Genomic DNA, 12,860 nt, shown 5'->3' on the forward strand with positions numbered 1-12,860 from the left:
TAATTTGATGCCTTGATGAAAACAAAGTAAACACTTTCAAATTGAATGTTTTTTAGAATATTTATTTAGAAATAGTTTTAAAATAAAAGTTAATCTACTGATAGATATCAAAAATGTNAAAAAAAAACTCATCTCTACCGTAAAAGTTAATCCTTTTGACTTTATATAATAATTAATAATACAAAAATATTTTAAATAAAATTCCATAACCAAAAATTTAATTTTTAGGTAATGAGTCTTAGTGTTTTAAATATGTTTTTCTTAGAAATTTTTATAATAATTCATTGAAATTATTCCTTTAAGGCTTTTATTATTCTTTAAATTATACGCGTTCAAACCAAAGCTTTTATCTGCAGGAAATTTCCCATATCGCGAAAAATTCGGCTCCTTTGCCGTTACTGAGGAATTGATGTGTATTTGCACATATGTTATGAGATAAAAGGAAGAAACACATTTTTTAAATAAAAGCAGAGAAACACTGTTAAATTATGAAAAAAAGTTATTTACTTAGGTACTGTACTTAAAAAAATAATTTACGTATTTCAGGATTTACATAAATTTCTGCAATTTTCTATGAAGGTAGAGCATGTCAAGAATTGGAGAAATTTTCAATACTGGAAGAAAATATTGTGGGTGTAGTGGCAGCATTCTTTCCATAGGTGGTCTCTCAGGCACCGCCCCTCACAACCTGACCTGTTCGCCTGGCCGAACTTACAAAGATCTTCATTAATAGGCCCTCTTAGTGCATATAGTTCGACAGCCACATGGACTAAGAAATAAGATGGCAGTCTGCTGCTTTTGGACCTGCAATCGGATCCGGACTGGTCGAAAATTCAGGAATTTTTCAGGAGTGGTCGATCCGAATATGTCGCACTGTCCCTCAACACTCAGCCACTCCACTGTGGGTCTGGTTGAAATCATAATGGTCTTACTATAAGAAATCCTCTTAGTGTTCGCACAGCAGTCATATTTCGTTCTATGGAATATGACATCGCAACACTTGGGAGTCTCTTGGAAAGATTTTCAACAGGAACCTTGTTCCTATTTGGATGTTAGTTACACACATACCGAATACCCAAAAAAAGTCAGGCGACCAGCGAGTTGAGATGCAAACACTCGAGAATTAATGTTCAGTTGTTTTTAGCAACTGCTGGGCATTAGGGCGAAGAGAGAAAAAAACATTAGTAAAATTGTTGAATAAAAATTATTTTATTAAGTCATATTCAAATTTTAATTACATTCGTATTTTATACAGTTTTAATGTCAATTCATCTTTAATAAATACACAGAATGATTTGAATAAAAGTTAAATGTGGTATACGAGGCATACATCTTTTTTAAACAAAGTACCTTAAAATTGCATTTAACAACTTAATTACAAGTCATGCAATCCACAATAAAACAATTTTTGCAACAGATGCAATTTCTATACATTCTTCTATAGTACTTGTGTTTTCAGAAATATTCGGGATGTATTCCACACCGAAAGATAGGTAGCTAGAATAAAACAAAATCGGGATGTTGGGAAATTCTTTACTGAAATTCTCAAGTTCGGGAAAGCCTGATCGATTGTTGCACCAATTCATGAAGGTTTGGTTGAAAAATAACACAATACAATTGTTCCATGCAATGTTGTATTGCTTCAATTCTGTAATTTTCATTTGTTGTAATGTAAGATCTGTAGGCAGATTAAATGATAATGCGTGTACCATCCTCCCCGAAAACACGATGCATCTGTATGTTCGACCTAAACTAATATCTGATATCCCGCTTACTGCGCATTGTGGTATAACCTTCTTGAAGGTGTCGTCAAGTTCATCATCTACAATCCACAGGACGCATTTCGTTTCTTCTTTAGAAATGTCCGTCAATTCTGTAAACCACGTGGGACCAGGTTTCAGCTTTTCTTCGATTTCATTTTTTGAAAACACGAAACGACTTATTTTCAGTCCGGGAAGTTGAGGAAAAACAGCGATCCATATTGGTAACAGATTTCTTGAAGGACTTGAATAAAGTTTAACGAGCCTTTGAGAATATCGCCGTTCCTTTATATGATTATTTTTACCTGCAAAACGTTACGTTTTCATATTAAATTCCATAAACTTCTCTTACATCCTCACCAGTGGCTTAATGATGTTATCCACCTACAGATTTTCTTCCATTGTCATAGAAGTCTACAATATTTTAGGTTGCAGTTCATGCCCGCCCAACGGACTGGCTACGGAAGTTTCGTACTTTACTTCGTGTGTGTAACACGTAAAAAGAAACCAGTTTCCCGTAGAAAGTCCTCCCAGGAGGTATCATCAATTGGCAGATCGCCTCCTAAGTGTTTGTTATTTTATTCCATTAAAGCAATAATGGCATGGGTCCTTGAATTCACAGATTTTTCAAAGTCAACAGAATGATTTGTAGATATTTTGACTATGAATGAAGTGTTTGTTCTCGATTGCAGTGTTACTGATAAGTTAAACGGAACTGAGCCGAGATAGTGACAAGTTACATTTTTGGACAAACTGTACTAATCATGCCAGCTTCACGTAAACACAACAGGCTTGCCGGATATGTCATATAGCTTCGTCTTCCCCTAAGTCAAAACTTTCTGGAATAAGGACTGTGTGAAGCATCTAACATTAGAGTCAGTACCATCATAAACAAGCCCTTATTCAGTTGAATATTCAATCGAGAGGATCGTCTGTCAGCGAGGACAGGCACTGATGTTTTAACCACAGAGAAGCGAGACTAAGGTTAGTTCTGCTTCGCTTTATCCTAAAATTTGACGTATGTTTCTTCAACATACGAGCACTTCTTTCTAACAAATAAAACTAATTATCTATTATAGTTGAATTAATTCTAATTATTTTGCTAAAGTTATAAGTTGATATTCATGTGAGCCCGAGGGTTTTGACGGCGTAAATTTTTGAGTTTAACATATTTTTACATTAGAGAATAAAAAAATAAATTATCGCAAGTTACAACGGAAATAGATTAGATGTCGAATCTTAAACATCGTCAAGGTAGGAAGGAAGAAAATCAAGTCATCCTCCATTTGTTAATTAGTCAACGTGCGCGTGCTAATTAGTCAGCATAACGAGTGAAAGACCTGTTGGCTCAGTGCCAACGACGATCGAATAAAAACGATTGTCACGGGAAGTTCAGGGCGATCGTCCCTTCAGTGTGACCATCGCTCCGAGCGATCATCAGGAAGCCCTGATTACCGTCCAGTCCCGATCCTGTCCCGAGGAGAAGCCGGTAGAAGACATATAAGCCTGTGACAGACAGCCAGCTTCCGTAGTCCAGAATGATCGTCGCATACCGTTCTCTAACATAAGGTATACCTGACCGAAAATATAACTCTAGAGCCTTTGTAAACTCTCTCACGCGAAATAGTGAATAGTTAGATCGCAATTATAGATAGATTTGTGTTATCCACATCTAACCAATAATCAGTAATTTCCTTATGTATACTCCTGTAAATTAACTTTAGTTATAAAATAAACCTGTATTTTGTTATTTGTTAAACCTGTCTCCTGTCTATGCGAGAAAATCTGTCGACTTACCAACGCACTCCCCACTCGTTTCGCCCTCCTAGCCATCCGAACGACCCCGAGATCGGGCTTTTCCAGCCTGTGCATATTAAGTGGTCAGTATGAGATTAACCCCTGACCCACTGCTTATCTCACATTCATATTATTTTGTATATTGTAATAGATGATGCCCATGATTTTGTTTGTTTGTTTTTTATTTAATTGCTGAACGAATAATTTAATATTTTCAAATGAAACTTACGAATAAATGCTGAAAAACACATACATGCAACTTTCCAACATATGATTATAGTTATTCTTTAAGGTAAAAATAGAGCCAAGCCAGAAAATGTTGATACGGTGCCTCTGAAAAGACTTCAATGCAAAGAATAATTTTTCGTAATTATTGCAAGTACCGACCTCATTCAGGAAACCTGAATTAATAACAAAGAAGTTGCAAATACACATGTGTTTACTAAATGTGATTTGGCGATTTGATCCACCTTTCAAAACGTATTCTCTAGAAATAGTGGGAGTGAGGTTTGACAAAATCTTGCCACGATCCTTCTCAATTAATGCAATCTATAAGAATGCAAAAATAATGTTCTATGCGTAATGCGTTCCGGAAAGAACATTTTATAGAAAATTGGCCCCTAATTGGGTATTAGACAGGTGTAAAACCGGAACATTCCACGTATTCAGCCACTGGTGAGAGACAAACCCACGACTCGCATTCAATAAAAACATCAATAATATGCCCACCATTGGACACTGGTGGGCATTTTGCTAATGTTTTGATAAGATACTTACGAAATTGAGCATCCAACCGCAATAAATGTCGTTTTATCTTAGTTTTATCGCTTCTATCCTTTTTTTCGTCCAAATATCCATTATATCCTGTCAAGATGTTCATGTTGCCATTTTGTGTTTTGAAGTAGCGAACAACATATTCTGGATAAAAGTTCGTGATTGCAATTATATCACGTGGTAAGGCCTATATATGAAAAACAAACAAATATTTCACTTAAGAGTTTATACGAATTCAAACACAGTTTAGGGTAACCCAAAAGTCAGTTAACCGTGATTTACTTTGTAAATTCCATGTTTACACGTGAATATACACAATAAATTTAATTTGTAGTTCGTGTATTAAACAATATACATTTTTATTCATTTCAACAATTATTTAAAATTTGTAAACAACAAAAGCATTTATATAAAATAAAAGTTTGGTCTTTGCAATGGTTAATTGACTTTCAGGTCGCCCTGTATTTTCAATAATGAAAACTTTATAAACACTATACTCAGTTAAGTAGTGGCCAGCTCCTTGCTGAGGTGCGAACCCACAACAAAATGCTAATGTTTAGTAGTATTATCACTAAATCAACATTTGCAGAAAAATTTAATAAGTTTTAAAGGCAAAAGCTATATGTATCGTCAACATTTAGAAAAAAAAAATTATGAAAACTTCGACTTTAAATTGAATTAAAATCAACCTTTAGTAAGTAAAGTAAATCAACCTTTAGTAAGTAACCTTTATTAAAATCAACCTTTTGTAGTAATTAAAAATTACTACAAATTCATAGTTTCTCTCTCTCACCAACATTGTCATGAAGTAGAGTAAATGTTTCCCTTTCATTCAAGTGTGAGGGACGAAAGGGGTGAGAAAGTTTATAGATAATATAATAGGTTCAGAAAGAAACTAAAATTTTAGAGAAAATAATATTTCGAACTTCACCAAGATTTTATCTACACAAAAAGAAAGGAATCAGCAGAATTTTGAAAGGAAGTTGATTTCCTTTCCCAGGCGAACTGTTGATGAGTAGATAATTTTTCACACGGTCCGGAGGAGGATATATAAGGGCAGTTTTTGCGTCACTCGAGGCAGTCCATTTAAGGAAGTTAACATATGAAGTTTGACCTACGACCCCACCAGTGGGCGAGTGGTCTCCGTTGCCGCTCATCGTAGTGGTGACCAGACCCTAAAGACTGGGAGGTTCGTCGTGGGTTCGCGCCACGGTCGGACAGGCTGGCTGCTTGGAGTTTTCCGGGTTTTCTCCTTGCCTATAACGACTGAATAGGAGGCCAGTTCCCCATAAAAGTCCTTCCGGAAGGCATTTATTTCCCGCGCGTACGTATAGCTGTTCGATACAGCCGGCTAATCGGTCGCCTAGCGATCATACACATACACAAGTCTACTCGGAGAAAGAGCCTACATTGAGCTAAAATCTCCATATAAACACCATCGAAGCAGAAGAAAGAAAGAAGAAGAAGTTTGACCTACAGAAAGGCAGCAGTCCGTTAGAGGAAGGTCCTGCCATATGTACAATACAATACCTCCGAAGCAGTCCATAAAGAAGAGACAATTGCCATACTAAGGAAATACGTAAGAAGTTTAGACATACGATATAAGGCAGTCCAATAAAAGGGAAAGACCATACAAAGAAACCAACTATTGATAGGAGACGAACTCTTATAAGAATATGATATACAGAATTAAGTAAGGAAGAGATATCCTTGAAGAAGAAAGCATACAAGAGGAAAGATGTTAAGGACCTACAGGTGAAGGTATTATTAAAAATAGATTGATGTAAACTCTCTCTCGAAAACGCTCCCGTAAAATAAGCATAGGTTAGTTTTAGTATTAGAGTATTACATTCTTGTATGAATTTATCTATTTAGTTTTATTAAATATTTGTTCATTTGTTAAGAAATGTCTCTGCCGTCTTTTAGATCAACCATCATTTTGCATGCATCCTACGCGTGTTAATCCGCGTATCCAAATTCGATTAACTGGTGTCAAAAGGAATCCTGACATAGATCTGGACTTTGCAGTCTAGATCGGTTTCGCGTATTTACCGCCCTCCTATAAAAAGTTACGAGAGCCGATCTCGCGATCGGAGCCCGTAAGAGGCAAAGACCAAGATCTACTGTCCTGGTTACTCACACAAGTGTGTAGAAAGAAAATCGGTCAGTGATAACGTTTAATTCGAAGATTTTAATTTCTTATTGCATACTTCGAGATAAATGAATTTACTTCCATCTTCTTTCTAAGGAAATTTTAATCAATTTTCTTCTCGCCCATACACATTGAAAAACCATGTTTGAATCATAAGGATGTCTAATGTGCAAGTGCAATTTGACACAAAATTTTCCGAAAGCAATAAATGAAAAATCCCAGATATCTGCGAGAGTGAGAAATTCTATTTATTGCTTATGCATGGTAACGCCTTGAGAGAGAAGTATCGCTACAAACATCTGAATGTCGATAACAAGTTTTCAGCTGCAGCAGTATTGGAGCGAAGTTCGAAAGTTCTGAACAGAAACTTCAAGATGGCTGCCACAGTTTTTCAGATGGGACAACGCATCATCCGCATCGATATTACAATAATTATAAAATTTCACACAATTTCTAAGTGATTTACATAAAAACATTGTTTACAAACTGCAAAGCAGCTTAGCAGAACTGTTTTCTTTCAAGATATAAATGGCTTAAGGCGATTTCTAGCGGCTTTACAAGTATTGCTCCATCATTTCCGGTTCAGATTCTAGTTCTACTTTCTCTGGAGCTAAATACAGTGAATCTCGCTACGACGAACCTCGTATTAACGAACATTTAGGGGAAATACGGACAAAATGACATACGGTTTTATTTTAGGTTCATAACTCTTTATTGGTAAATCACAACACTGTCATATTCTACACCATTCATCTTTGGTTTTTTACCTAAAAAAATATACTAAACATTTACAATATTAAAATAATAGGAAAAAATATTGTTAGTTTAATCGAGATCATCCACTAAAGACTAAAGAGAGAAAGACATGGCCGAGCAGTGAGCATAGCCTGTGAAAGGGGAGGAAAGAGAGAAGAAGGAGTGGTGAGTGAAGGTGGAGAGGTGGGGGAAGGAGAGGTGGTGAAGGATGAAGTGGGATCCATGAGCGCCTACACGGGTCCGTTGATTTAACATGAAACACATACAGGGAGCAAAAAACGGTGACTACAAAATGATCCAATAATGGTACAGAGATTGAAAGTGACAATATGCACGCAGAGACAGACAGTGCCTATTTACAGTGGAAGCGGCACAAAACATATTATAGGGTTAACACACGGAAATTGGCAGGTATTTGCCAGTACCCCCTAGAAAGTAATTACAGGACAGACCAAGACCAACCCAAGTTGGCGGGTTACCGTGCATGAGTACCGGCAAGAAGACCCGTTACAGCCTTAACTAGATAACTTACAAGGTAACTATTAACAAGCCCAATATACAAAAGAATTAATATCGCGGTATACAGGGTTGAGCCTAACATAGGCTAAACAGTAAACAGGAATAATAAAACTAAAATACATTATTACAAATAAACACAATAAATGAGAAAATACAACTAATATATACATTTACATATANGAAACGTTAAGAGGTTAAGCTAAGTTCCTCGACTAAGCTCTTATGGACTAAATGACAGGTATGTCATTATGTCCGTTGCCTATGTATGTCGTTTTGTCCATATAACGTTATAAATGTTTTATAACAAAATATGGACATATTTTGTTATAAAAAAAACAAAATTATAAAATAAATACAAAGATATTATTTTTAATGGAAAAAGTTATTTAAGTGCAACAACAAATTCTTGAGGGTTGAAATAAATGCTACACAAATAGATAAAATAGCGAAAAACTTACCATTTATACAAAAAACTCGTTGCAAGGAAAAAAACTCGTAACGTATCATTTCTTGTCGTCGGCCATGACACCCGGGCGAATGAGAGGAGTGCGTTCACATTTTGACAGGTTGGTAAAAGCCGCTCGGATAACGTGGTGTCGTGGTCAGTTGTGCGCTTGAGACCGACAAATTCGAATTATGTTGCCTATGTCATCTTGTACGTATGTCATTTTGTCCGTATTTCCCCTACATTTTCTCTGACCCAGCTTCCGTACGAACCGATAAAACGAATTTTCCAATTGTACGAATATATTTATAACTAGCATTACCTGTATTCATTACAACGCGAAAACTTCTTTCCCTCTTCAAGATTACCTTCCAACTTAGTAAACAATTGTACCAAAGAAAGAGGGCGAACTCTGAAGAACCTAACGAGTTGCAGGTTTTACTAAAACGAGGTGTACTAACTTCAACAAGAACCATAATTTGTCACAAACACGGCTATAAGGACGGCTGCTTATGTGTCTTTAAATTTTATTATTTACTATATTTTTCACTTAGAACACTAGAGTAAATGTTCTATTAAAAAAACGCACACACGAAGAACCTTCACAGAAAATTATGTAGGCCTAAATACAGCAATTTTAACGTAAACTGTAAAGATGTATGGGCAAAAGAGGCCAATGTACAGTATAAAGAAGGCTTTAATGCTCTCGAGTCAATATTTGTAAGAAAAAATAAAGGAAATAAAAATGGTTTGTGTCAACGAACTTTATTCGAAAAAAATGGATACTGATATAAACAAAATAAATCGTTACGTTCTAGTTATCTGTATTAATTTATTTAATTTGAATTATATGCTCTTCACCTCAAACAAGTGTCTTGCCCCTATACATATGATACTTTTTCTGCTAGCAATACCGTCATGTTGGTCATATATCTAACATCTTTCATGGAAAATTTTTCAATTGAAACAACGTGATATTCTGTTTTTATTCAAATATAATCGAGCCCTCCTGCCTCTAAACTTTCCAAATATTTTCGACGTTAACCTATCTAACTCCTTTCTCTAGATTAAGGAAGGACAGACAGGCAACGGCGGTAATTTATAGGTCTACAGTTTTTCAAATTGTAGCTCATCTCCATTTCTTCGTTCCAATTTTTTTAAATTGCTGCACAAGGATAATCGCGCAAAAATTTCAACTTCTTATAGTTACTATGTGGGCAATTTCTTGTGGAAGTTTTTCACGAACATTAGAAAAGAAATGATATCAGTAACACGTAGCATCTTTTCTTCATATATATAGACTTTATATTTAACCGTTTAAACATTTAAAATGCGTTCTTCCTTACAGAAAATTCAGTTTGAAAAACATTTTTGAAGGTCCCCACTTCGTTATAATGCGATTCCACTAAGTATTAGCTTAAGAATCAGGAACCAGGTAATGAGCAGCCAGTTAAAAATATTTGCTCAAGAACAAAATAATAATACAGTGAAGCATCGATTATCCGACCCCCGATTAACCGTCACATCGGTTAACTGACCGTTCTAGGCGGCAAATTTCAAATGTCCGCTAGTGATGTGGCGCTACATTATTAGGCTATGGCTTGGCTACTTTAATATTATTTTTGTTAAATTTTTGCGTATTTTAGCTGGCAACACTGGCTCGACCATGAAATGGAGGACAGAATTTAAACGAGACTTAATTTTCTAATTATGAGTGGTTGTTTGTTTTTTGAGCAATAAAATAATTTTTAACGATACAATAGCGACGATTATTATTTTTAAAAAATTTCGTTAGGATTAACATCGATGAAAATACAACGCGAAATAGGTTAATAGCAATATACTAATATACAAATTACATGAGATATACCAATATACTATACTAATAATGTCTTTTTTTCATTCTTTTCGGTTATCCGATTTTTTCAGTTATCCGACCAACCCGAAGTCCCCAATTGAGTCGGATAATCGATGCTCTACTGTAACTTCATTCTAAAAAGAGTAGAACTTGCTTTCTCCTTTACATTCTTAGGGACGGAAATTGTCTTGTTACAGATGTCTTTACCACATCACTCGAAAGTCACTAAAAACTTAACAACAGATTTACTAATACGAAAGTTTAATTCGAACAGAAGGTTAAAAACATGCTATGCCATTATAAAAATTCAAAATTAATTGAACGATTTATCGTCCAATCACGTCTCTTTGGGTTGCTATCGTTCGCGACGAGATGCAAACGAGAAGGAAACGCACACTACTTTCTATACTAAACTAATGTATTTGATTCCATATGAAACTAAAATTATACACATAATCGCAAATGTTGGCAAAGTTAAAATTACTATTGCACGAACACTTTAACTGCATGAGTATATGTTGCTTATTATAAATATCACAATATCGAAAAATACAGTAAAATCTGTGTAAACCGTAATCGCACTGTACGTATTTTTACATGTTTTACACAGGTTTTCTGTTTATTCTTATCTTAAANAGTCACTAAAAACTTAACAACAGATTTACTAATACGAAAGTTTAATTCGAACAGAAGGTTAAAAACATGCTATGCCATTATAAAAATTCAAAATTGATTCAACGATTTATTGTCCAATCACGTCTCTTTGCGTTGCTATCGTTCGTGACGAGATGCAAACGAGAAGGAAACGCACACAACTTTCTATACTAAACTAATGTATTTGATTCCATATGAAACTAAAATTATACACATAATCGGAAATGTTGGCAAAGCTAAAATTACTATTGCACGAACACTTTAACTGCATGAGTATATGTTGCTTATTATAAATATCACAATATCGAAAAATACAGTAAAATCTGTGTAAACCGTAATCGCACTGTACGTATTTTTACATGTTTTACACAGGTTTTCTGTTTATTCTTATCTTAAAGTATAACTCACCTCAACTGCAATCGTTATCCTTCCTCTCAATATGAATTCTCCTATTTCCTTCCAGAATGAACAAACTTTCATGCAATTCTTTATTTCGGAATTATCCAAAGTTTTCAATATACGTATCATTATATCGTATACGTAGGCAACATTCAAATTTTTCTTCGAACGGCTGTTACACACTAATTCACACTTGTTTTCTGGTTTATCCATTATCAAAATTACTATTTTCTAAAATATTTATGCTGTAATGAAGAATATATCTCCGTGAATCAATAGAAGTGAACGAAATCAATGAAAATAACGTGGTGAATGATAAATTTTGCATTACTACACAGGAAAATATTAGTATTGTACCAAGGGTAGATTAAAACGCAGTTTCCAAAGTTTATACACCAGATTTTGGAAAATTAAATAATGAAAGTATTAATATTTTACCATTGGGGTATCCTTCCTAATTTAGAAATCATTCTTAATTAATTATAATTAGTAACAGACCTATGCCCTGATGCTTACAGTTGTTGCAAATTTTTCAAATTACAAATTATAAGAAGATATACTAGCTATAAGCAGATTTGATTTGATAAAGTTCCTTATAATCAGTTAACATGCAGCAATTATTACAAGTCTTGTATATTTGTGGAATAGGCCCATATGTGAGCATAAGTCTAATTTATTTGACAAGTGAGAAGTTCAGCGTATGAAACGCTTCAAATAGGATCTCTTTAACGACTTATACAGGATATTAGTATAAAAAACAGAATGGTTCATAAGTCACTTAACTGACTTGCTTGTGTATTGTACAAAAATGATGTAATATTAAAGAATTTTTGAAGAAGTTAAAAAAAACCGTACACTGGTTAATTGACTTTTAAGCATAAATTTATGCAAATTAACTGAACTGGTGTGTTTGTACAACGTCACTAAGATTATTAAAATTGGAAGAAAAGTAAATTAAATTCATTTTACACGCAACTTACTTTAATAGTCTCCAGTGTCGACTGTTTACAAGTATAGTCCGAATAAATGTAATCGAATTTTTAGTATGATGTATCTTATGTCAAATAATATTTTTTGCGTATTATTTAGCAACTTTGCTAAGTCAAATTTAACAGTTTTTACTAAAAACAGTGACCAAATAAACGCAGAAAGTCTTGTCTGGTACGTTTCATTAGTTTAATTGTTATAAACACCACATAAGCACGAAAAGACAATTCTCTACGTTCGAAAGGTCAATCATTTCAATGTAAAAATGATTAAAAATAAATAAATATATACCTACAAATTCAAAATAAATGCTCTGTAAATGTTTCTTGTTAATTCATAAACTAAAACAATATTTTAAAAATATAAATCAACAACATTTCTTTCGTAATCACAAAAAGAAAATAAAGCGAATTTATATAAATTTATACAAATTTCACAAATAATATTTTTAATGATTTTTAATTTATAAAATATTTTTTATACAGGTTGTGACAAATTGAAAGAGGAATATTTGCAGTTCCTTACTGACCTTAAATGCATTAAATGTGCTCTTCACGTGTGGCACCACAGAAGATGTTCAGGCAATACTGCCATTCTGGCCAATCCCTCTCATGCGCCTAGATTAAGGCCCAGGTAGCTACAGCCAACTAACTACACAACAGGTCCACCAACGAAATTTTAACTATTTGCTCCGGGCCGACTTAGCAGAAGTGTGTCTACACGGTGGTAGCACCGTGGCCTAACGGACCGTCCATAAAT

At 34.4% G+C, this 12,860-nt stretch overlaps 1 protein-coding gene across 2 annotated transcripts; it reads right to left on the reverse strand.

The window, feature by feature from the left end:
* Window positions 1–1,292: 1,292 nt before the first annotated feature.
* On the reverse strand, window positions 1,293–12,649 carry LOC111639769. 2 transcript variants are annotated; one of them, XM_023385708.1, is made up of 4 exons: window positions 12,631–12,649; window positions 11,124–11,359; window positions 4,335–4,518; window positions 1,293–2,065 (listed from the first exon to the last, which is right to left on the reverse strand). In XM_023385708.1, exons 2-4 carry the CDS (start codon window positions 11,325–11,327, stop codon window positions 1,383–1,385), a joined length of 1,071 nt encoding a protein of 356 aa, XP_023241476.1. In that variant the 5' UTR covers window positions 11,328–11,359; window positions 12,631–12,649; the 3' UTR covers window positions 1,293–1,382. The 2 variants fall into 2 exon arrangements, with proteins under 2 accessions (XP_023241476.1, XP_023241475.1); XM_023385707.1 differs by lacking the exon at window positions 12,631–12,649 and adding an exon at window positions 12,095–12,265.
* Window positions 12,650–12,860: the final 211 nt, after the last annotated feature.

The sequence above is a fragment of the Centruroides sculpturatus genome, unplaced genomic scaffold, assembly GCF_000671375.1.
Source record: "Centruroides sculpturatus isolate CEXI.00-Female unplaced genomic scaffold, Cexi_2.0 scaffold1247, whole genome shotgun sequence".
NCBI lineage: Eukaryota > Metazoa > Arthropoda > Arachnida > Scorpiones > Buthidae > Centruroides > Centruroides sculpturatus.

Coding starts and splice junctions, on each gene's coding strand:
- LOC111639769 (XM_023385708.1), bottom strand. CDS start 11,327: ATGGATAAACCAGAAAACAAGTGTGAATTAGTGTGTAACAGCCGTTCG. Junction 4,519..11,123: donor GGATAACGATTGCAGTTGAG/GTGAGTTATACT, acceptor TTTCATATATAG/GCCTTACCACGTGATATAAT. Junction 2,066..4,334: donor GCGGTTGGATGCTCAATTTC/GTAAGTATCTTA, acceptor AACGTTTTGCAG/GTAAAAATAATCATATAAAG.